Raw genomic sequence first — 26,208 nt, 5'->3', positions numbered from 1 at the left:
GTAAATGCTGTCACTGCAGCATCCCCAGTCCCAATTTGCCTGAGCCAGAGACACCAGATGCAGGAATCAAACTCAGGCCTTCTGCATGGCCGAACCCGGCACTGTAACTGAGCCACCAGACAAGACTAGTAACATTCCTTTCTGCTGGTAGTATGTCTGTTCCCAACCTCCAGTTCAGCAAGACACATTTCTAACCCATGATTGAATCCAATCCTAGCTTCAAAATTGTCTGGGTTTTATACTTCAGTTTTTGAAATTGTGAGCGAGAATGTCCAGTCACCCTTAAGAACATAAGAAATTGCCATACTGGGTCAGACCAAGGGGCCATCAAGCCCAGCATCCTGTTTCCAACAGTGGCCAATCCAGGCCATAAGAACCTGGCAAGTACCCAAACGCTAAGTAGATCCTCTTCTTTCTCTTACGTTACTTGTTCATTTGTAGACATGTTCAAGCTAGTAGATAGCTGTGTGTTCAGTTATTTGATGAATGTATTCTGAAATTGAAACAGTCAACATCTTCTGGGCTTGAATTTCCTTAATTTGGACAAGTGTACTTGTAGCATGTAATTTATATTACGTCTTCCATGACTGCATTATCTTTGGAGCCATACCCTTACTGTCAACATATTTCATAGTACCGATTTTAAATGATTCAGTATTCTACAATAACAGGAAACCAAGCATTGTTATTATCGCAATATATTTAAGTAGCAACAGATCCAAATCAAAAGGACTGTCTTCTTGTTCTCCCATTACGTCAGTAAAGTTATGTAATTCAGGACCAGTCTAAATGTACTTGTTAAAACAAATGACTTATTTAAGGCCAAACCCTAATTACAATGAATGTTAACTGGCTTAATGCAATGTGAAATTGAAGTTTCCATGTTCATATAAATGATAATTTATCCTAAGTGGCTCCATGTTCAGTGTAGACATTACTTTGCAATTTGCAGGGTAATTGTGTATGATTCTAATGAGCAAATTTGTTTAATTTTGCACAAAAAGTGCCCTTTTTCGACATGCTGAGAGCAAAAAAACGTTTATCATAAAGCGGGATATTCTATGTATGTGTTTCTGCCTAGAATATTTAACAGATGCTGTGCTCACTCATCTTACCTAGACCCCCATTATATTTTCCCACGTGTAATTAATTAGTAGAAATCTACAACAGACTGCTAGCGCCTCTAATTGTTTATAACAGTTACCCACATCTTCTCAAATAGTGTAATGGCTCTCCTTTTTCCGATCTATAGGGAGCAACTCATAAAAATCAATTATTTAGAACATTGATCTAGCAAAGTTAGGGGAACACACATACAGCAGAAGTTTTTGCTAACAGATTACATTAATGACATTGAGCATTGCATGACTTCTTCAAGATGTATCTTCTCTTTAAAATTAGCATGCCACTCTATATATGCATGTATTTCTTTTTTCATTAAAGTGCCTAGATGCTAAATAATAATCCAGGAGTTTTGCCTGGCTGCAGATGTGGTTTAACTTTTCTATTTCCTTTCCTCTTGGTGAAGCAGTAACTGTTTTTAGTTTTCTTGGTCTGTTTGATGGTTGTTTTTGGAAGGTCGTTGAGTAACAGAAACCAACATATCAAAGTAGTGCAAATATAATTCAAATATCATCTGAAGCAATGCTTTTTTTTTCACTTTATTTATTTTCACTGGTTTTCAAGATAAGCTAGCCTGTGTCTTCTGTGTGGATAGTCTAGTATTTGCAGTGTATTTAGCGAGTGTGTTACAGGGCATATGATGCTGTATATGATGTGGTAGGTGGAGATTGGTTCTGACATCTACTTTCCTCAGCAGCACTGAGTTGCGGGAATCCTTGTGAGGTGTTAGGATGTAGAGCAGCAGATCCTGATAGGGAGAAGGAGGTACAGTATGAATGGCTGGTAACGCTAAGGAGCTAGGAGTCCTTAAGCTGCTACTTACCTTGCAATGTGGTCTTGAGCAAACCAATTCATCTCTTTCTACCGCAGTTTACTCCATTATAGTATATCAAAAATAATAATGGTTGTTCAAATATTTATGCACTACTAATATAAATGTATTATTAGAAATATGTAAACAAAAAAATCAAGTGTCATTCAGTTAAACATTACAGACCAAAAATGAGATGGCTTTAGTTTTTATGAGGTGCTCATGTCTGCAGGCAACATTTTTTACTTTTTTTTTGGATTTGATTACTTGCCTTTCCAAATTTGAGTTCAAGGTGAGTTATAAATAATGGTACAATAGGTAATGGTATTTCCCTAACCTCAGTGGTTTACAATCTTAAGCTTGTACCTGAGGCAGAGGAGAGTGAAGTGACTTGTCCAAGGTCAGTCCCTGGGAAGAGTGGGATTTCAACCCTGGCTTTCCCGGTTCTCAGTCTGGTAGTCTAGCCACTCCTACACCTAACCTACGGGCCGATTCAATAAAGAATGCCCGCTCGCCTGTGCGCGTGATTCTGTATTTAAATGAGGCCTGGCGGTAGAAAACAGGCAAAAGGAGGTGGATTTGACAGTCGACGCTCAATTTTGCCGGCGTTGGTTCTCGAACCCACTGACAGCCATGGGCTCAGAAACCGGATGTCTGCAAAATTGAGCGTCCGGTTTTCGACCCAACAGCAGCGGGCCGATTTCAAAATTTGTTTTTCTTTTTTTTTTACTTTTTTTACCCTTTGGGACCTCCGACTTAATATCACCATGATATTAAGTCGGAAGGTGCACAGAAAAGCAATTTATTACTGCTTTTCTGTGCACTTTCCCGGTGCCCGAATAAATTAGTGCCTACCTTTGGGTAGGCGCTAATTTCTGAAAGCAAAATGTGCAGCTTGGCTGCACATTTTGTTTTCTGAATCGTGCGGGAATACCTAATAGGGCCCTCAACATGCATTTGCATGTTGAGGGCGCTATTAGGTTCGGCGGGTTGGACGCGCGTTTTTGGCCCCTTACTGAATAAGGGGTAAGGGAAAACGTGCATCCAATGGTAACATTCCTGCTTTCCAGCCCTCTGAATAATGACCTCAGAGTGTCAGAAAGGTTAGCACAAGGACAAATGGCATGCAACCTTCATCCCAGCCTTACTTTTTTGATCCCTCACCTTTACCAAGCATTTGATTTTTAAACCTTTTACTGCACTTGTTTATCATCTTATGCTTTTTTTCTTTTCTTTTCTTTAGATTTTTTTATATTCCGGTTTTCACACTTTTTTTTTCAGCACTTCAAAGCAGATTACATTTTTAAGAGATGGGTGGGACAATGTCCACCCTTGTCTGGCTAAAAGATTGCTTTCTCAGTTCAAAACAAAGGAAACAACATAAAGGAAGGAACAAGTGAATGAAATGGATCCTAGTCTAATTCGACAGAGGGATCATTCTCTTTTCCCCCAGATGAATGTAAATGCATTTTGTTGACCTTAGTTCAGAGGATTTTGGCAGAGAAGTTACATAAAATAGGTGACTAACTATAGATTTTTTTACTTCTACTGTACTTACATAACTCAGTGAAGCGATGTTACATAACTTGTGTGTTAATAATATCTGATGTACATTAGAAACAGTAATATCCCTTCTCTATATTTTATCAAATCCTTCAAAACAAAGAGTGTGATTGAAATCTTCCTGGCCGGTAGGTATTCTGTTTTGGCATTTTCTAGCATGTGTCGCCACATGATGCCAGAGATAGAGTATGTATCAGTTCATGGGCATTATTTTTGCATCATTCAATATAGTTCATATAGGATTCTATAATGTATGCTATAGTCAGGAAGTTAGCTACTAATACTAGATTTATCTAACAAACCCATAAGTAAGAGGTAGAAGCCATCCATTTAAAGTAATTGCAGAAGTACAATATTTATATACGGAATATTTTAAAGCAGAGTTTCTGAACCACACTAGTGTTAAAAAGTAAGGGGCAGATTTTAAAAAAAGTACGCTGGATTTTATCTTTTAAAATCCGGGGTTGGTGTGTGCAAGGCTGTGCAAAATCGGCAGCCTACACGCGCTGAACCGCGCAGCCTACTTCCATTCCCTCCGAGGCCGCTCCGAAATCGGAGCGGCCTCGGAGGGAACTTTCTTTCCGGCGCCCCCCCCCCCACCCACCTTCCCTTTTCTTCCCCTAACTAACCTGCCCCCCCGGCCATAAGTAATTCCCCCCCCTACCTTTATTTCAAAAGTTATGCCTGCCCAAGGCAGGCATAACTTGTGTACGCCGGGCCGGCTGCCGGCGCGCCATGTTCCGGTCCAGGGGCTGGTCCGGAACATGGGGCTGGTCTGTTGTAGATTTCTACATGGCTGGCCATGCCCCGGAACGCTCCCGATGATGCGCCGGCCGTGACATGCCCCCCCCCCCCCCCGACATGCCCCCAACACGCCGCCCCCCCCCCCCAGGAAAGCCCCGGGACACGCGGGTCCTGGGACTTGTGCGCGCCGCTGAGCCTATGCAAGATAGGCTTGGCGCACGCAGGGGGGGGGGGGAAGGGGCAGCTTTTCGGGGGTTACGCGTATCTTACATGCGTAACCCTTTGAAAATCTGCCCCGTGAGTAGTTACAAGATGAAACTCGCTGTGGTATAGCATGAATATATATTGGATGCACATGCATAAGAGTTTCCTTGATATGAGCTGTAGGCCACAGATACAACTGGATCGTAGCATAAACAGCAGAACAATAGATTTTGACATGGAGATAACACTAGTTGTTGCTTTATATCTTCCTGGCTATTAAATAGAAATACAGACTATAGTATCAGCTAATTGCTGAAAGAGCCATCACTCAATTTACTTGCTACTTCAACGCTACAAAGACCACGTTTGATCTCTGGCTTTCCATTCACCTCTTTGCAGTTGAGGATTCTTTTCTCTGCTTAGCCGAGGTCTGGGATTCTGATATTGGTTTTGCCTCCACCACCTCCTCTGAGAGGCCGTTCCATTCATTCACCACCCTTTCCACGAAGAAGTATTTTCTAATGTTACCGTAGGGTTGGGTTTTAGACCCTTCGAGCCTAATGTCATTGCCTTGATATTATATAGCTCATGAATCAGGTGCAGGAAGTGATGACATTGAGCTGGGAGTCATAGAAACATACTGATCTTTTCTGTAACATGAAACTGCGCAAGGCAATCATGCCCTGCTCCTTATAATATTCATCAGTGCCCGTCATCTTGTTTCATGCCTACAGTAGATGTGTTCCACCTCCCCCCAGGGCGTCATTTGTGGAAGTCAAAGCTGATGGTTCCTGCTGTTACACAATGATCAGCTGTTACATAGCCAATTAAACCTGGAGTTGATTTGGAGTGGAGGAGCAGGCTAAAGAACCAGGGAAGCCAGGATTCAAATCCTGCTGTTGCCCCTTACGGACCTTCAGTGAGTCATTTCTCCCTCCATTGTCTCAGGCACAAACTAGATTGTGAGCCCTCTGTGGAGGGGGAAATACCTGAATATAATCTCCTTTGAATTTGCAGAATATAAAATAAATACTTAACAGTAAAAAAATATATATAAAAATCAATTCTAAAAGAATTGATGTCATTAACAGTGCAGTTTTATCGTCTTTCATTATACTATAATAGATAAACTGGTGGAATTTGTTTTCTTGGCCTGTTCCTTTGGGCTTCCAGCTCACACAGAACTGGCTTCTTCATCATGAACTTTCATTTATAGCAATCCAGGTTTCCTCCCTCCCCCCACCTTATTTTTATCGTCCCCTCCCAGTTCAGCTCAGCCTGGCCATTGCAGCTTTCTCTGGCTGACATGCGTCCTAAGTCTGGCCACCAGGTGTCGCTGTTCAGGGGCTGTGGTGGCCTTCCCCCCCCCCCCTCCCCCTCCTGTCACCTAGGTGTTTTTACCTCCATGGCCTCCACCTCCCCAGCCCTGGGAAGCAGAAACCTGACTTGGGAATTGAACGCAGGTTGTCCACATGGCAGGACGCAGCACTTGCCATTCAGCCACTGAACTGGCCCCGGGTAGAATTTTCAAAATCATTCAAAAGCTGAAATTGCCCAGAAAAGTTTCAAAATTCCACTTTAATGATGATGAAATCCCCGGAGGGCTACATCTTTTTTTTTTTTTTTAATTTTATTCCTTTCTTGACATACTGGTTTTATTATATAGGCAGGTTGTTCTTGGACACCTGACAAATTCATAGAGTTTTCTGCATCTCCAAATCTATTATAATTGTCATGTGGGACAAAATATGCATTGCTTATACGAGTCACTAAAACATAAGTGCAAAGTAATTTGCCCTTTAATGGTCTCTGAAAATAACAGAGGCTCCAAATGGCTCTTTGAAGGTCAAGTTTGATTTAAATTGTTGATGAATTAATAGGTAATTCTGCATGTTATAATATTAACATGAGAGTATGTTAAGTAATGCCATTCATCGCTTAATGAGCACAACTGTGAACAGGGAAAATAGTGGAGTTTATTTTCCCCCTTACCTAATGCAAAAGTTGAAAACTACTAGGATAAAGATAATTTGTTTGTTGTAAATTGAGAGGGTTTTTTTTCCCTTTTAAATTTGAGTGTTGTCAAAAAGCATGATGATGATGATTTTATTCTCAGTTCCCTTGAGATTTATGTTGGATTTTTTTTTTATTTTATTTTATTTTTTTATCAAACTTACTCCCATTAAACAAAAAACAAAAGGCAGTTTTGTTTAGATCACTAATAAATTTTGAGGGGATAAAAAAAAAAAGCAATTAACATCTTATAAACTACTCCCACTGAGATAAGCATTCCAATTAGAAATTTCATTATTTCTCCAGTCCATTTTATGTGGAATACTGAGTTTTATTGCCAAATACCTGACAGCCAGATTGGAAACAAGCCACAACTGTCAAAAGTATAACAGCTCTGGCTATTTGAATCTGTTACATTGTAATGTTTCTCATGAAACTTTAATGAAGAGAGCGCACTCAAAGAGGTTCTGTGCATAAGGGGGATGGATGGAATTTAATTACCCTTATTAAAAATAAGAAAAGAAAGCTCTTTACATACTCCATCCTTATTAGTATGCAAGATAGATTATCTTTGTTATGCACTTGTGCACATTAGAAAAAAAAATGACTCCAGAGCATTCTCCTTTAGCAGAGAAAGGATAGCGAAAGGTCATGGAACTGCATTAGAACCCCCTTTTTTTCCGTGATAAACCTTATTCTCCAGGCAAAGGCTTCACATCTTATAACCGAGCACTAAAATGAGATTTCTATGGTAGGAGCCTATCACAAGCCGCACAAATCCTTCTTGGGTTGTTTTTTTTTTTTTTTTTTTTTTAAGTCTTTGATGCTAACTGCTGATTGGTTGCTTTTATGCTGATGAGAGAAATAAACCTGCAGAGAATTGCAACTGTTAGGGTCATGCTTTTTATATATTCACCTGATTAAGTAGCCCTGGGGAGCTAAAAAAGCACTGGAGGGCCAAAGGGCTCGTTGGGCGTGCGGGGATAGTTTGATGTCATGTTTTCAAAGGCACGGAGGAGGTTTGCTTGAAGCTAAAGAAAGGGGTCCTGTGGCATCAGAGCAAAGGAAATCACGCGGTTGTTCATGCACGTGGGCAAATAAATTAGTTTTAGCCTGTGAAGGGTTACATGTCAATAACTGCCAAGTAAGATGAGCCATTTAATAGTAAAATATGTATTAGAAAGCAGCTGTTGATCTTCTTTTCCATGTGCTCTTTTTTTTTTTTTTTTCAAAAGAGTGTAGCAGCAGCTGAATGCATGTAAAACATTTATAAAGCTCATCCAGAAAACAAGAGATGGCTGATGTGATTCGGATAGCCTAGGTTTTACAGTGGATTCTAAATTCGAGAGCACCAGGAAAAGAACTCTGATTTTCTGACTACATTCCCACACTGTTCATAGTGGGGTAGATTTTCAGAGCCCTGCTCGCCTAAATCCGCCCAAAACCGGGCGGATTTAGGCGAGCAGGGCCCTGCGCGCCGGGAAGCCTATTTTACATAGGCCTCCCGGCGCGCGCAGAGCCCCGGGACTCGCGTAAGTCCCGGGGTTCTCGGAGGGGGGCGTGTCAGGGGCGTGTCGGGGGCGGGCCCGGTCGTCGCGGCGTTCCGGGGGCGTGTCGGCAGCGTTTTGGGGGCGGGTACGGGGGCGTGGCTACGGCCCGGGGGCGTGGCCGCGCCCTCCGTACCCGCCCCCAGGTCGCGGCCCGGCGTGCAGCAGGCCCGCTGGCGCGCGGGGATTTACGTCTCCCTCCGGGAGGCGTAAATCCCCCGACAAAGGTAAGGGGGGGGTGTAGACAGGGCCGGGTGGGTGGGTTAGGTAGGGGAAGGGAGGGTAAGGTGAGGGGAGGGCAAAGGAAAGTTCCCTCCGAGGCCGCTCCGATTTCGGAGCGGCCTTGGAGGGAACGGGGGGAGGCAGCGCGGCTCGGCGCGCGCAGGCTATACAAAATGGGGTAGATTTTAAAAGAAGCGCGATCAGCCTACTTTTGCTTGCGCATCAGACTCAAGCAAAAGTATGCTGGATTTTAGTAGATACGCGCGGAGCCGCGCGTATCCACTAAAATCCTGGATCGGCGCGCGCAAGGCTATCGATTTTGTATAGCCTGCGCGCGCCGAGCCGCGCTGCCTCCCCCCGTTCCCTCCAAGGCCGGATTTTCAGAGCCCTGCTCGCGTAAATCCGCCCAAAACCGGGCGGATTTACGCGAGCAGGGCTCTGAAAATCCGCCCAATCGATAGCCTTGCGCGCGCCGATCCAGGATTTTAGTGGATACGCGCGGCTCCGCGCGTATCTACTAAAATCCAGCGTACTTTTGCTTGAGTCTGATGCGCAAGCAAAAGTAGGCTGATCGCGCTTCTTTTAAAATCTACCCCAGTGAATCCAATGCATAGCTGGCAAGTTATACAGAAAAAGACCTTGCCCTAGAAGAATATTTCAGCCCAGGGATGCTATTTAGTTTTCCCACATTTTCGCTACTTTCTTAGAGGATGAAATATTATTTGCTCATTGTGGTCATTGATGCCAGTTGTGGAAGCTGAGAGTGATTTATGATTTCCAATTAAGTCCCCTCCACCGTGCCCCCTGTAAACCTTAAAAAAGGAACAGTCATTTTCAACCTTTCAAATTCCTGAAGACAATTTGATCTGGATAACATTTAGGGCTCCTCTCCGGCATTGACCATACTTACCCGAGAATGTGGAATATTGTCAGTATCCAGGTAAATTAGCCCCATCCTGTAATTCCTAAAAACGGAGATGGTAACTTTCAAACCAACACAGGACGCAGCTATTTTATAACCAGTGGGGCGGATTTTCAGAGCCCTGCTCGCGTAAATCCGCCCAAAACCGGGAGGATTTACGCGAGCAGGGCTCTGCGCGCCGGGAAGCCTATTTTACATAGGCCTCCCGGCGCGCGCAGAGCCCCGGGACTCACGTAAGTCCCGGGGTTCTCCGAGGGGGGCGGGTCGGGGGCGTGTCGGGGGGGCGGGCCCGGTCGTCGCGCGTTTCGGGGGCGTGTCGGCAGCGTTTTGGGGGCGGGTACGGGGGCGTGGCTACGGCCCGGGGCGGTCCGGGGGCGTGGCCGCGCCCTCCGTACCCACCCCCAGGTCGCGGCCCGGCGCGCAGGAGGCCCGCTGGCGCGCGGGGATTTACGCCTCCCTCCGGGAGGCGTAAATCCCCCGACAAAGGTAAAGGGGGGGGGGTTTAGACAGGGCCGGGCGGGTGGGTTAGGGAGGGGAAGGTGAGGGGAGGGCAAAGGAAAGTTCCCTCCGAGGCCGCTCCGATTTCGGAGCGGCCTTGGAGGGAACGGGGGTAGGCTGCGCGGCTCGGCGCGCGCCGGCTATACAAAATCCATAGCCTTGCGCGCGCCGATCCAGGATTTTAGCAGATACGCGCGGCTCCGCGCGTATCTACTAAAATCCAGCGTACTTTTGTTTGCGCCTGGAGCGCAAACAAAAGTAGGCTATTCGCGCGCCTTTTAAAATCCGCCCCAGTGTGCGCATATGTGTGCATGTTATAAAATAGCTGGCCGCAGGCACATATGTGCCGAATTTTTAAGTGTTGCTTCTACTGCGTAAACCGTGGGATTGTAAAAGTGCGAGTGCCGATGCCATTTCCAGTTTTGCCAGCTTGTCCCCCATTCAACCTCTTAAGAGAGAGGTCTTCCAAAACCCCTGGTTTAACAGCCTTCACACCCCCCCCCCCTCGTTATCCCTGATCCTTAAAACTCCACTAGTCTGCCTTTTTATTTTATAACTTACACGGCATCCACAGCAGAAGTAAAGTCACGCGGCAGGCATCAACGCATGCTAGAGGGCGTGAGTATGCACACATCTCAGTTTCATGCCCCAAAGCGCCTACGCCCGGCCAAGATCATGCCCACGCCCTGTCCTTTTTTTCCAAAAAACCTCTGAGATGTGCGTGCTGTGGCATTTACGCGCGTATCCGGGCGGCTTTTAAAATCCACTCGACGTGCGCGAGCCCAGCATATTTGTGCCTCCCCGAATTAACGCACGTGTCGGGTTTTTAAAATTCACCTTTTTAACCCGGGAAAGTTTATGGAAGAAAATGCAACTTCCACGATTTGTCCCAGACTTAGCCAGACAAACCATTTGAATATGGACCTCAAAAAGTCCAGTTGTGAATGTGGCATTTATCGATACACCCACTCTGTTCAAGTTCTGGTGTGCTTCTGGCAGTGCTTCTCACACAGGAAGTCCATTCACAGGAATGATCTGCAGACAGGAAACATTTATAGCATGACCACAGGAATACCTTTGCATCGGCAGACAAGTAGAGAAGTATGTTATAGTTTGAACGGATGGTGGTTTTCCTTTCACAAGCCATGAACTAACATGTTGATGTTGTGTTTTCAGAGGACCAGATTCCTCGTGGTTTTCCCACCATTGACATGGGTCCGCTCTTGAAGGTGGTTGAGCGAACTCGCACAGCCACCATGCTATGTGCTGCCAGTGGTAACCCAGACCCGGAAATCACATGGTTCAAGGATTTCTTGCCTGTTGATACAAGCAACAATAATGGGCGCATCAAACAGTTGCGATCAGGTAAGGTCTTGTCCCACTAACGCCTACGGTTCTTCTTTCTCACGTTTATTCATTTAGTTTTTTAATTTTTAGTTCTTTTTTTTAGTTTTTACTTCTCAGGTAATGATTTTTCTTCCTCTTCTCTTCCCTGTGTTATTTGGTGTGTTGTCCATGTCTGTGATGTTGCCATAGCCTGTTCCAGAGTCTGTCTATCTGTGTATGTTTTGCTGCTTCTGTTGACTCCACATTGCTCACTGCTGTGACTGTAGTTTTTCAATATTTTTTTTCTTTTTCTTTACTGCTCTTCGGCAGTATTTGATGGATCCATTTTTTTTTTCACTTTCTTTCTCCTTTTCTTTTAATTTTTTTTTTTTAAAACAAATTTATTTCAACATTGGACTTCGTTCAGAACTTGCAAGGAGTACCAATGGTTATTTCCATTACAAATCAATCTTTCATATTAGACACTAACAAAAAAAAAAAAAAAAGTGTGTTTTGTACTGCCTTTTCCACATTTGACTCCAGCAAAGAAAAGCAAGTTTGGACACATCTTCTTTTCTCTCACTGATACATAAAACACAGTAATTGTTCCCATTCGAAATCTATTTTAAAAGTTAAAAAAAAAAAAAATTAAAAAAGACCATGGGTTAACGTGAAAGGGAAGGCCTTTTGCCAGATGAAGATTCTTTTTTTTTTTAATCCAACACATTTAGCCACAGAAGTGTGCACCCATGCTAAAGCTTTCTAAGTCCTCCGGTGTCTGGATCTACAGAAGCCCGCTGCTGGGGTAGAATCCAGCTTTTGCTACTCTTTCTTGGCTCGTGGTACTTCCCTAGCAGCCCTTTCTACCTCCCAGCCCAATTTGTTCTTTTTTCTCTCTTTAGCCTTAAAATAACAATTAAAAAAAAAATATATATATATATACAAATATATTCTAAACTGAATAATCTTAAAGCACATCCCCGAGTAATACCAGGGGGATGAAAACAGTTTACATTGGCATTAGATTTCAAGTTGTTTAATCACCTGTCTTCCCAGAATTCTCAGCTTTTGACCTGTCCTGTGATGTTAAATCGTCTTGTTAACTCCGCCTCTTTGCTTGTTGCTAGCAAAAACTGTGTAGATTAACCTTCTGTTAATGTAGCAGTAAGATCTAATTTTTCACATGTGACGTAGACTATTTAGTATATAAAGCTTTAATTCTGAAAACTTTGTGCCAAATTATAAGGAGTATAATAATATTTTTATGCTGTCTTTCTTCTCTCCGTATTTAATTTCCAGAATCTATTGGTAAGTGCATAGTTCTGAAGCGCACTTCACCCCCACTAATTTCCATATTCAGACTATTCCTATAAAATGCATGGCATGCATTTTACTAACAGTTAGTGTAGTCACCAGGTCCCCGTAGTGGCACACTCACACACACACACACTCACACTCTCTCTCTCTCACTCACTTCCACACAGATATGTTGTTGCATCCAGGATAGAAACACCTGCTTAGAAGGAGGAAAACACATGCCACTTAGATGTATGCAAGAGATGCCACAGTCCAGCTTAAATTACAGTTTGTTTCCTGAAACCCTGCAGTGTAACCTGTATATTTTTAGAATCTCTCTCTATATACATATATCTCTGCAGTATGTATATATTTAATATCCACACGTAAATAGACTATCTAGTGTTTTCCTAAACACTGTAATCGGTGCACATTCCTTTTTACACTGTTATTTTAAAGATTTCAGACTGCTGCAATCTATTCCTTACCCTATAAAACCACACGCCAAAGAACTCAACTGCTACTCTGAGAAAGGCAGTGCCACCATTTGTGGCCGTTTTCCCCTTGTGGTACACAGTGCAATCTGCTTTTTTTTTTATAACCGAATATATTCCTGTTTTGCCAGTAATAGTAATTCAAGTTTCTTTCAAGACCTTATTTAATTCTGTAAATCTAATTTGATTCTTCTTCCAAAGCCCTAGCCTCCTCCTTCTCGTACTAATGCTTCTTCTTTCTAATCTTATTTGCATTCATATTATCCACCCAGGTGGTACACCAATAAGAGGTAAGAGTGCTGAAGTAACGTTCACAGAATGACCTTACTCATTCTCTCTGTCCTTTCATCTTTTCCATCTTTGTCCTGTTAAAAAAAAAAAAAAAAAAGCAAACCATCATTCCCCTTTCCTCCGACTCCCACTCCACTCCATTCCACCCCACCACCATATGTCCTGTTTGGTTTTTATCAGTGATTCTCATGTTGTGTCTTCTTTTCAGTTACTCCTTCTTTTTATTCATTTTTCTGAAGATATTTTAATTTGCGATATGCTTTAAAGAAAGCATATCCAGGTCTTTTGACCGTAGCCCAGTCACAGCTCGCCATTTGTCCCTCTTTTTTTTTCTTTTTTCTTCTTTTTCTTTTTTTGTCCAGCTGGAGAGAAAAAAAACCCCATTTTTTTCTTCTTTAGCTGTTCTTATTCTGGACCAAACCCAAGGTGGTCTGGAGAACAGTTGGAGACATGCAGAAGACAACCTGGAATATCTTCTTTTTAACTTTATCTTTCAGAGCTTTTTATGTTTTTTTTTTGTTCTTGTAGTTTTTTTTTTTTTTTTTGTTCTTTTAATGTCAAAGTCAAAAACAATTTTTTCCATCTACAATATTTACAGCAGTGCTCTCTTTTCCCTGTCCCCCTTGCTTTTTTTTTTTTTCTTGAATTTCTTCTTCTCTGGATTTTTTGATCTTCTCTTCTTCAGGTTTTGGAAATGAAGGGTTCATAATGCTATCTTCTTGTTGGTATATTGATGTTACTGACTTTTCATACTGTGAAACAGCGTTGATGCTTTGATCCTTCTTGTTTTCTATTTTTCTTGGGTTTTGTGACACCACACTGCTAATCCCACTTGTGGATTTTGATGGGTGTCTTGGGGGAACCTGTTGCAGGTCCTCAAGCAGTGTTTGGTTGGTTCTTTCTTTGCCTTGGCATGAGCCACACTTTTTAACTTTTTTTTTTTTTGTTTTCTAATTCAAATGCTCTTTGTTTTACAGCAAACGTTCTATAAGATTGTAAGTTGCGCCAAACTGTCTTTCTCTTCTTACGCATCTGCATGTCTTAAGAGCTTTGTTTCTCTAAGGAATATTTTCATTATGGTTACTAATACAATTTCTTTTTTTTTCTTTTTTTTTCAATTTCAAGCAGCTTTTTTTTTTTTTTTGTATTGCTGCATATTTTTGGCTTTCTTCCACAGAAAACATTCTTGAAATTCTTCCTGTCTTTTTTTGAGCGTATTCATCTTTTGTACCACTTTTATTGCGAAAGAAACATACAAAATCTTAATCTGTTTTATTTATAAAGCCATTCTTCCTTGAAGCCGTCTCACTCATCTTCATTTTAATAGTCAAGGCAAAAAAAAAATTTAAGTTATGTATTGATGTTTTATCACTCAAAATTCAACAGATTGTTTCCCTGTACTAATGATGTGAAAGAAAATAATCTTTTACTTTTTTTTTCCATCACATTAATTTCTGTCTGTGCACCTTAGCAAGAAAGTGATTCGTCGTTGAGTGGACCTTCACATGCAGGGCCTTTCGTGTTGATAAGAGGGTGCATAGTTATGGATATAGAGAAAAAAAAAAAAGAGCAAGATAAGCCATTTTCTGACCTTCTTTTCGGCAATGTATTTTATATTTGTACAGGAGCCCTTCAAATCGAACAGAGCGAAGAATCTGACCAGGGCAAATATGAGTGTGTTGCAACCAACAGTGCGGGTACACGTTATTCGTCCCCTGCCAATCTATATGTCAGAGGTAGGAATGACATACACCTGACATCCACGCTTCATTCTGGCTCAGGGGCATTAATATACTCTCAGGATGTATGCCTTTGCTACCATTCTTGGAAAAATGATATGGTAATATAGGAATGAAGACGTGTTAAACCAGTTGAGTTGAAAGGGTTGCATAATGTTCTCTTAAATATATGTATGTATATAAATAACAAAGCACCTTGCATTCAATCTAGCCTGTGACTTATGGTTTGTAAGTATATTTGTATTTTTACATTTTGAATTCTACATTGATTTACATCTGTGCTTTGTATTTGTTTTTTCTTTCTGTAGGGTTTTTTTGTTTTGTTTTGTTTTTGCTAGCTATTTTTCCTGCCTTTATGATGATTCGGCTTCCTGAGTTGATCACTTAGGAGTGAATTTTCAAAGGAGTTACACACATAAAAGTGTATATCTGGGCAGTTTTCAAAAGTCTATTTACATGGGTGAACCCTTTGGAAAATTCAGCTCTATAGAGTGAATTATCAAAGGAATAACATGCCTGAAAGTAGCAATTTTCAAAAGTAAATTTGCGTGCTTAAAACCTTTTGAAAATTCAGCCATTAGGGGCCAATGCAATAAGGTGCACTAAGTCTGTCGTGGGTTTTTACTTGCACTTTAGCACAGGTTTTTTGGCACTAATGTTGCCCTGGTATGTAAAAAGGGCTTTAGCACCACACTAAAAAACCCGCAGCAGGCTTAGTGTGGATGTATGCATTTCCTAGGACAAGCAGGATGGTAGTCTTCACACATGGGTAACATCATCAGATGGAGCCCGGCACGGAAAACTTATGTCAAAGTTTCTAGAACTTTGACTGGCACACTGAACATGCCCAGCATGCCATTATCCATGCGAGGTCCCTCTCCATTCTCTTCTTTTCCATGGAACTGTCATCTCATGGTTGTGGAGCTCATGCTCTTTATTGGTTTGGAAAGCCTTTCACCAGTCGATTCCTCGAGTTTCCTGCACCAGATCCCTCTCCAATCCCCCGGTTTAGCTAGCTTTGCAGTGTGGTAAGTTTTTTTCCCCATATGTGTGTCGATTCCCGGTGGCGTTCCCTTCGGTACCCGATGGTCATAGAACTTTCGCCCGAGTTTTGGTATGGCATTGTGTTTTTGTCAGTGCCCCCAGTGCCCTCGGACCATGTCTCTCGTGGTTCCATACAAAGTATGTATCCTCTGCCTGGGGGCATTGCACGATGTTTGGGGATGTTGTTTTTGTAATCAAATGACCCCCAAGGGCCGGTGTGCCCCTCTGTATAAAATGGAGAAGCTCTTCAGATTGAAGAAGTCGGAACCTTCTACTCCAGTGTCAGGGGCATTAATGCCAAGAGGCCAAGGGGAACTGATGGACACCGATCCTTCGCTAGGGCCCTTGATGGAAAGAGGTGCTGGGGATCGGCCATCGTCGGTGTCGTCATGTTCCAGGACGTCCGGATTGTCACCTTCCTCCTCAGCGCTGGGGAAAAACTGGGCTGAGCACAATGGGAAGTCCAGAAAACATCACCACCAGTCTCCGTCTACGCACAGTACAGTCTTTGGCTGGCATTGGCGCCCGATGTGATGCCCCTGAATGACCCCATGGAGAGGAGACACCACCCTCCCATCGAACCCGGGAGTCCTAGACTTTCCCCACCGATACTGGTGCCGGGCACCAATCACCTTCGGGGCTCCGAGGGAGATCTGGTGAATCCTCCCCCTCTGCCATCCATCCTATCCTCGGTAAATTTCCAGGAGGAGTTGGTCACAGGGTGGAACTGGCAGTGGTCCGAGCCCTGCAGGGCATCGAGCCACCAGCCCCACCTGTTCCTCCACCAATGCCAGAGCTTGCAGCCTTGATGTTGCCACCGCTGCTGGAGCACCTCAGTGTCCTTCTTGGAGCCCTCTCCATGCAGCTGTGCAAGTGCTCAGGGTCCTTTGATAGCCTAACGGCCACCGTTGCCACCTCCATCCAATGTGAATTCCAAAGTAGGGTTCCTCTGAGGAAGAAGGGCCATCGCAGCCCGCAGCACTGTCGAGGCTCTTGGTGCCATGGCCGGTGTTATTCACCGTGCCTCTGGGTCGGGAGCACAGGGCGCTGGATGTGCTGGGTATGAAGGTGTTTCAGAGCGCTATGTTGATCGCTCTTATTGCTTCGTACCAGCTGTACATGACACAATACTCGAGGAACCTCTGGAAACAGGTCCAGGAATTCTCCAAGCATCTGCTCCAACAGCAGCAGGACTCCTTGTTGGCAGTCGTCAAGCAGGGACTGGAATGCGGCAAGTACAAGGTGCGCTCCACCTACGATGTGAGATGGTGGCTAGGATGGCAGCGGCAGGCATTGGTGCCTGCAGGATGGCCTGGCTCCAAGCCTCTGATCTCCAGATGGAGGTCCAGGAGAAGCTTGCGGACTGATCTTGTACTGGTGAGAAACTCTTTGGTGATAAGGTAAGGGATGCTGTGTCTCACTTGAAAGATCACCATGAGACCCTTCAGCATCTCTCTGCCAGTACATCAGACCCACTGTCCTCTGCCAGGAAATCCTTGCAGCGGGGAATGAGGAGGACCTTTTATCGCCAGAGGACGTATTACCCTCATGCCTCTCACGTCCGTTCTGAGCATGTGGGCTCTAGGGGCCGCCCTAGACAGCAGCGGACCCCCAGGCCTCAGCCAGCGCCACAGCCAAGCCCCACTATGGGGTTGTGACTGGCTGTGGGCAAGCATAAGCCAACTGGCCATATGCTCAAGGCCGAGCCCTCCAGTCAAAGGCCGGCTATGGTTCTTCGTGGACTGCTGGCCCAGTGTCACCTCGGACCGGTGTGTCCTCTCCATCATTTGTTGAGGTTATCTGTTGAAATTTCTGGGTGCCCCCCTCGTACTCTCCCTTGTGCCCCTCTTGGTGTCTGTCCTCACATCAGGAAATACTCTTAATAGAGCTTTCCACCTTAGAAACAACCAGAGCAGTAAAACCCGTTCCGGTGTGGCAGCAAGGCCAGGGTTTCTACTCCTGCTATTTCCTGATTCCAATGAGAACAGGGGGGACTCCATCCTATTTTGGACCTGAGAGCCTTGAACAAGTTTCCAAGAAAAGAAAAGTTCAAGATGGTCAATCTGGGCACCCTGATTCCACTTTTGCAAAGAGGAGACTGGCTTTGCTCCCTCAATGTTAAAGACACATACACCCACATCGATATCTTCCACAGTCACAGGAAGTATCTACGGTTCGTCATGGGTGAGAGGCATTTCCAGTACAGGGTGTTGCTGTTTGTCTTCACCAAGTGTCTGGTAGTAGTGGGTGCACATCTCCGCTGTCTGGGGGTGCAGGTGTTCACCTACTTGGATGATTGGCTGGCCAAGAGTGCCACCCAAGAGGGGGTGCTTCAGTCCCTGCAATTGTCCATCCAGGTGTGGCAGTCCCTAGAGTTTGTCATCAACTACCTGAAATCCCATCTTACTCCATCGCCTCACTTGAGCTTTATTGGAGCCCGGCTGGACATGGCTGAGGCCAGGGCCTATTTTCCTCATGATCAGGAGCTCACACTGGTGTCCCTTGCGGGAGTGGTTCACTGGAGCCAGTGGGTCTCAGCCCACCACATGCTCCAACTCCTGGTTCACATGGCTGCATCCATCTATGTTACTCCCTTGGCTCACATACATATGCGCAGAGCACATGTATGCTCTCCAGACGTGCTTGTCTTGGTGGGAAAGCCTGCCCAATTTGGAACAGGGGGTTCTGTTTCAGTCTCCCCCTACCCAAGTTGTGCTTACCACAGATGCATCCACCCTGGGGTGGGATGCCCATGTGGAGGGGCTCCGCACGCAGGGTCTGTGGTCTGCTCAGGAAACAGTGCCAGATCAACTTCCTGGAGCTTCAAGTGATCCATTGTGCATTTTGGGTGTTCAGGGATAGCCTATCCATCAAAGTGGTCCTGATCCAGACTGACAACCAGGTGGTGATATGGTACATCAACAAGCAGGGAGGTACAAGGTCGTTCCTCCTGTCCAGGAGGCAGTTCAGATTTCATCATGGGCTCAGTCCCAGGGCATATTGCTACGAGCAATGTATCTGGCTGGGACAGAGAATGTGGTGGCGGACTGGCTGAGTTGAGCCTTCCTGCATCATGAGTGGTCCCTGAATCAGGAAGTAGCAGATCGTATCTTCCACCTCTGGGGAGCCCCATACATGGATCTCTTCGCCTCCCCCTGCAATAGCAAGGTGAAACAATTCTCCCTGTACAGGGAGGACAGCAAACAGCCTCAGGTGCCTTTGCCCGCCATCGGGGCAAGGGACTTTGTACGCATATCTTCTGCTTCCTCAGGTGATGAAGACTCTCCTGAATATCTGACAGGCAGGGCACCATGGTACTCATAGCTCCTCATTGCCTGAGGAAGATCTGTCTGAGAGCCATTTGGTCTGGGGACTTTCCCCTTCCTCATCTCAGAGGATTAGGGCAGGCTGCGCCATCCCAACCTCAGGGCATTATCTCTGACTTCTTGGATTTGGAGAGGCTAATTCTGCAGCCTCTTGACTTGTCGGATGATGTGTCTTGGGTCCTTATGACTTCCAAGAAGCCTTCTACCAGGAAGACTTATGGCCTGGAGGAGTTCTCCATGTGGTGTGAGCGTCGCGACTTAGATCCATTCTCCTGCTCCACACTGAAACTGCTGGACTACCTACTACATCTTTTGGATGCTGGCTTGAAAACCAGCTCCGTCAGGGTGCACCTGAGTGCCATTCGGGCTTACCACCAGGGGGTGGATGGTTCGTCCTTCTCTGTGCCACCCATAGTGGGGCATTTTATGCAGAATCTGCTTCAGTTGAAGCCTCCCCTGCGGCTTCCTTTTGTGACCTGGGACCTCAATGTAGTGTTGGTTTGGCTCATGAAAGATCTGTTCGAACCACTCCTGGAAGGTCATGTTTTTGGTTGTGATCACTTCAGCACGTATGCACCCTAAATTCCTGCCTAAGGTGGTGACAGATTTTCATCATAACCAGTCAATCGTCCTACCTACCTTTATACCCAAGCCTCATTCGCACCAGGGCGATTGGGCTCTGCACAGCTTGGATTGCAAGAGAGCCTTAGCCTTCTACCTGGAGTGAACAGCAGGCCACAGGCAATCTATTCATCTCTTCATCTCTTTTGACAAGAATAGATTAGGAGTTGCGGTTGCCAAGCAGACCCTGTCTAACTGGCTGGCGGATTCGATTTCCTTCTGCTATGCGCTAGTGGGACTGCAGCTTGAGAACCATTATAAGGCTCACTCTGTCAGAATTTTAGCGGCTTTGGTGGCCCACTTGAGAGCAGTCCCCTTGGCTGAGATCTGAAAGGCTGCGACGTGGAGTTCTCTCCACACTTTTGCCACCCACTACTATTTGGACAGGGATGGCCGACACGATAGCAGCTTCGGCCAGTCTGTCCTCCAGAGTCTCTTTCAGCTGTAGAACCCAACTCTTCTTACCTACGGCCCGTTGTTCGGGTTCAGGCTGTCTCCCTCTGTTACCAACAGCATCAGTATTTTTGTGGCCATTGGCACATAGTTGGGTGCATGTTGGTTTTTCTTGTTGCTCGGGAACAGCCTTTAGCTAGGGATTAACCCATGTGTGAGGACTACGATACTGCTTGTTCTAGGAGAAAGCAGAGATGCTTACCTGTAACAGGTATTCTCCTAGGACAGCAGGATGTTAGTCCTCATGAAACCCGCCCACCACCCCACGGAGTTGGGTTTCTCCTGTCTTTGCTATTTTATTTTTTCGTAATTCTAATTTACGAGACTGGAGAGGGACCACACATGGACTCGTGGATAGTGGCATGCTTAGGTTTTCCGTGGCGGGCTCCATCTGATGATGTCACACATTTGTGAGGACTAACATCCTGCTGTACTAGGGGGACACCTGTTACAAGTAAGCAACTCTGCTAATTGCAGGGTAATGGCCTAATTAGCTATTACCCTGCAATGCAAGAAGGTGCTCTAAGCAGGAGACTGCTTAGCATGTCTCCTACTATTGCAGGAAATTTAATGCCTGCTGAGAAGCAGGAGTTAAACTTCTCGTAGCTGGCCTGACCAAAGCTCCCTACTCCACTAAGCTCTGGCCTAATAGGCCAAGCAGTCCAGGTCTGGGCCTGGGGACATTCTACCTGAAAAGGTGTATTTGCTGACAGGCCCATGTCTTAAAACAGTGCTTGCCAGACCCGAAATCTTCCCCCACCCAAAAACCCCTTCTGGAGACCCTCCTTTGCCAGGGCTGTTCCCAATCGGCAGTTCGTAAAGGAGTGAATGAATTAAAATTAATTGCTCAACGCTTAATATGAATTTATTCACTCACTTACTGCCGATTGGTCCTTTCACTGTCACATGTCAGGGAAAGGACCAACCCCCTTTCAGAAAGTTGTCTTGAAAGGGGATTGGTCCTTTTACTAACAAGTTTCAGTGAAAAGGACCAATTGTGAACAACCCTCCTGGAAGAGTATCTTTGGCAGGGGTTCCTAGGCTGGAGGAGGGATGTTGGTTGTGGCAAGTGCTATTGTAAGACATGGGTCTTACGAATGTACCATTTCAGGTAGAGGAATCCCATGGCCAACCCAAATCGCTTGGCCCTCGAGCCAAACTTTGGGTGTGTGGGTGGGGGAGCTTTGATCGTACCGGCCGCTGGTGCTGGTCTGGATCTAATCTTCACATAGTAGTAACATTTCCATCGCATCAGATCTAAAGAAACTGATGCTCCTATTGAGCACCCACTGCGACTGTGGGTGTCCGATGCAGTACACTTTTGAGAAATACGGACACCAATTCTCCCTTAGCATGTCCTTTTTTCACAGCCCCTCATTTAACTACTGCATCAGGCACCCAGGGGTAGAGCTACACAGGCATTAGGACAATGGGCACTCAGTCCAAGCACCCATTTTACTGCATTGGCCCCTTAGTGTGCTACTAATAAAGTCCAAACGGGGCTTGAATCACTGAATGTGTATGTACTCATGACCTCTGCAGGTTGCAAAGAAAACACCCTTAACATTCACTGAGCACAATTGCATTTCCTTCTTCCTTTTCTAATTAACTTTATTTGTTTAGTTTTATTTCTGCTATATTGTAAAAGTGTAATTCCTGCCACTGCAATCATGAACTGGCTGTATTTAAAAAACAAACAAAACTTGTCTTTATGACAGTGGTGAACAATGATGATATGTGCAGCTTTCTCTGTAAAGTAGTAAATAATAAAACAAAAATTTTATATATATATATATATATATATATATGATTTTTTTTACACTCACATCGAAAATTTTATATAGGGATGTTCTTTGATTTCAGATAGGATTGCTTTGTCAGTGCCAGTGTTTGCAAGGACTGGTTTACCTGACGTTCTGCATAGCCTAATTACTGTAACTCAGACCTGATTGACTGATCTGCCCTTACGACATAAGGAGAGATTGAGTGGTGGTGGTGGTTGGCGGGAGGAGGAGGAAGAAGGATGATGGGGTTGGGGGGTGGGGCTGGGGTGTTTGCACATTAAAAGTGAAACAGCTGGAAAGATGGTTCCTGTTGCGTGGGTGACCTTGGAAAAATATCTAGCTTGATTTTGCAATTTTTTTGGTGAACAAAATTGTAAGCACTGTTTTCTCTTGGCTTCAAAGCAGCGTGTGATTGGTATGAAGTCCTAAACCAAGATATTTAACACTGTCTTTAAAGCCCTGATTTTCTGTACTGCATGAAGCATGTGCACACTCTTAATGTAGAGAAAAATTTCAAAATGATGCTAGCTATTGTTTCTAACTTCATGGTAGTTGGGAGAACTGCTAACATTGCAAGCTGAGGTAGGAAGGTGTAATTAGAGCGAGTAAGAGATGTTCTAGTAGCCGTTGAAAGCCTTGATATGGCCTTTTTACTCTCTCTGTGTTTCCCTTGTTTTTCTCCTTTCCTCATTTCATTGTGTTCTGCATCAAACCCCCTACATCCCTCAGAGCTGCGAGAAGGTTGGTGTGTTTTTTACTTTTTACCCACCTTACAAAACTATTAATTCAAACAATAACAAAGAATACAAATGAAATGAATGTAGCTGCATTGTGGCCGTTTTTTTTTTTTTTTGGTTTGTTTTGCTTTTAATGTTATAGTTTAGCGGCGAATGTTCTGTAATGGCTACTGACGCATGATTAGAGAGAATGAATTTGAGTGCATGGCAGCCTTGTGCGTTAATGTGAAGTCTTGCTAACATTCTCAGTCGGTATTCCAGCTTTGTCTATTCATTTTATAGACTTATTTTTATTCCTTTGAATGCTTCCTGTGCAAACAATGCCTTCCTATAGTTGCTGCTTCAAGCAGCCCCAAGCATGATGACCAAATTATTCCTATGTAGTAGAAGTTTAGTTTTAATGTCAGATATCTGTATGGGCTGGTGCCACTGCCTGCTTTGCGTGGCCTATGTGGAATGGGCTGGAAGCATGCCTGCTCTTTGTTTATCCTTCCCCCCTCTCCCTGCACCCAACTATGATTGTCATTCTCTCATGAGGCCATCACAGTAAGCCCCTTTATTAATCAATTTATCGCCGCAAGGTTTAAAGAAATCCTCCAGGGATTCTAAGGAAGAAAAACATTGACTGTGTGTTTGCTTGCAAGCTCATTTTTGCTCAGCATACAAAGCAGTTGCTCAGATTATTATAATAATTAGAGTTTTGCATTATTAATCCACGTGAACCTACTAAGAGGTACACTTGCAAAATGTTCCCTGTGTAAGCAGATAAGCGTGTAAGTAGCCCCTACTCATGTACTCTGTATTTTAGAAAAGTCCAAAATACGGATGTATTTTTATTTACGCACACTCATATAAGCGTGTAAAAAAGGGGTGGTCTGGGGCGTTCCCAGCATGTACTTTGCGTGTAAGTTATTCTTTTAAAGACACGTGCATACATTTGCCAGCTTAACGTACGTATTTTTACACCTGCTAATTATCTGGTGTAATTGATATTAGATAAGAACATTGTGCAGTACTGACTGGGTGGGGAGGCCTGGGTGAAGAACCAGGAGGGTCTTGATGACCTGGAGAACGAATGGGCAAAACTTTAATTTCATCGATGAGCGCACATTATAAAATACGAGAACTTACGTGCGCAAATTGGGACTTACGCGGGTAAATCCTGGTTTATGTTCGTGTGTAAAATATATGCATGTATATATTTAAAGTAGGTGAGTAAAGTCCCCGCGTTCAATGCATTGATATGCGTGGTTTCTGTGCGTTGAATGTATTCACATGTAAGCCTATTTTATGCGCGTGTTATAACATTCTAGAGTATATCTCCAGGCAGCCGCATACGCGCGTATATGCCGCCATATGCAATTATTTGAAAGTTATCCTCAAATTATTTTCAACTAAATGAAATAAGAGGCTTTGAAGAGTAGGAGGGCAATTTCAAACTGCCCACACTGGGGAGAAAGACCGCGTAGGGATATTTTTCAACCTGGGGGCTTGGCGCCACTTTGCAGATGCTGAGCCACATTGAGGAAAGGTCGTCTTCATAGCGCCAGCTCATGCATATACAACACTTTGAAAACCTCACCTCTTGATGCAAGCATTCTTCTACCAAGGAAAGCCCTTCCCCTCCAAGTGCTGTTGGGATCAGATATACATATATATATATCTGTAGGCGTGCACACGCGTGCATGATCTGTATTCAGACGGGTGTGCGCGAGTAAACCTTTTTGAAGCGGGGACACTGCTCCGTTGCTTCCTGGTAAATTTCTCAAAGTGTTGTGCTTATTTAAATATGAACTGCCCTCTTAGTGTGATGTGCTGCTCTGAAATTCAAGCCACCTGACCCCTCATCTTGAATGCGGTAACCCTCTAACAATAACAATCCAGTTGCTTGTGCTTTCCCCCCTTTAATATGAACATAGTGCAACCTTGAATATTAATTGCCCTGCTCTGATTCCCATGACCAATTTCAGAGGGTCCTTAACTTCAGCTGAATCTAATACCCTTCCCACTCTCTTGCCAGTCCTTTCTGTCTCTCTCTATCCATATTTCCGTCACTCTCCCTTTCCCTCATTAGTTGGATTCTCTTTTTCTATTCCTTTAAAAAAAAATTTTTTTTGTATTGTTCTATCCTTTTATGTTATCCTGTGCATGCCTGCCTAAATCTCCGTCATTTGCTTGCCTGCATGACCAAACCCAGTACTTCTACTGGCGTTGCCTCATTTCTTTTTATGTGACTTTAGATATATATATATATTTTTTTTTTATGTTTGTTTCAGTGTTAGTGTGAGGTCTTGAGGCTGCATCCACTTTGAGTCTGAAAGCAAATCAAAGTTTTACTTTCAGTGCACTGTAGATTGTGTTACAGGGTTGTGATGTGACCATGTGGTTTCAGCACATATATTCACATCAACTGGAAAGTGCGCAGCATTGAAGTTGGTTTTGGTACTCAACTCAAGCATGCTGTCGACCCTCCAGTGCGTTTTCTATATGAAATATACATATACATGTATATGCAGTGCTATATGTATGTATATATATATTTTTGTGCATGGTGTTTGTGTATTGTAGTTGGTCGTGGGGGCCCTTTTAGGTCTGACCCAAGTTTGGAATGAGTGTGTTGCAATACTGAATAAATAGAGAATCATGTTCTGTATGTGGCGAGAACATATGTTCGTAGTATGTAATTTTGTTTAAAAATGCAAAAATCTGTTTAAGCAAAGTTGTGTCTGTACAGTGCATGTGGTGTATGTAAAAAAAAAAAAAAAAAAAGAAAGAAATCCTTGCTTTTCCTTTCGTATATGTTATTACCATTTTTGTGTGTTTTATTCCAGTTCGCCGTGTTGCCCCAAGGTTCTCTATTCCGCCAACGAATCATGAGATCATGCCAGGTGGGAGTGTAAATATCACTTGTGTTGCGGTGGGGTCACCAATGCCGTATGTGAAGTGGATGTTGGGGGCTGAAGATTTGACTCCTGAAGATGACATGCCAATAGGGAGGAATGTGCTGGAACTTACTGATGTCCGGCAGTCAGCTAATTACACATGTGTTGCTATGTCTACTCTTGGTGTTATAGAAGCAATAGCACAAATAAATGTCAAAGGTAATTTTTATATATACACACACATATACCTATCTATCTTTATCTCTATATATTTTTGCATGAGAGAGACAAATATGATGACCACAGATCAGCTGTATGGAAGAAGCAAATCATTTTGACTCCTTCAAAGAGTCAAATTAATTAAAAGCATTCAGGGGTTGCCTTATGTGGTGATACTTTTCAGATGTGGCCTGAAAAGAGAAGACTCTACAGGGACCTTGCACAATTCATCTTGCAAATGTACAAAAGAAAGGGGCATCCGTTGAGGGGAAAAGGATGCCTTTTTTTTTTTTTCCCCCATCTCCAGTAAAAGGATCTGTATTTATACTGAGAGTTATAAAATGGTGTGT

At 44.0% G+C, this 26,208-nt stretch overlaps 1 protein-coding gene across 10 annotated transcripts in view; it reads left to right on the top strand.

Annotated features, from left to right (window-relative positions):
* PTPRD (protein tyrosine phosphatase receptor type D) overlaps positions 1–26,208 on the top strand; it is a 1,482,181-nt gene that overhangs the window by 856,968 nt on the left and 599,005 nt on the right. For 6 of the 10 annotated variants that reach the window (XM_029605256.1, XM_029605311.1, XM_029605305.1 and 3 more), the window contains exons 5-8: positions 10,823–11,011; positions 14,679–14,789; positions 22,750–22,761; positions 25,589–25,858. In XM_029605256.1, coding sequence (XP_029461116.1) covers positions 10,823–11,011; positions 14,679–14,789; positions 22,750–22,761; positions 25,589–25,858 — 582 coding nt within the window. The remainder of the gene's footprint in view (positions 1–10,822; positions 11,012–14,678; positions 14,790–22,749; positions 22,762–25,588; positions 25,859–26,208) is intronic. The other 4 variants (XM_029605331.1, XM_029605320.1, XM_029605295.1 and 1 more) reach the window with 1 other exon arrangement.

This window comes from Rhinatrema bivittatum, chromosome 1 (assembly GCF_901001135.1).
Source record: "Rhinatrema bivittatum chromosome 1, aRhiBiv1.1, whole genome shotgun sequence".
In the NCBI taxonomy this organism is placed as follows: domain Eukaryota; kingdom Metazoa; phylum Chordata; class Amphibia; order Gymnophiona; family Rhinatrematidae; genus Rhinatrema; species Rhinatrema bivittatum.
The sequence above is the reverse complement of the archived record's forward strand: the minus strand, read 5'-3'. Positions and strand labels throughout refer to the sequence as shown.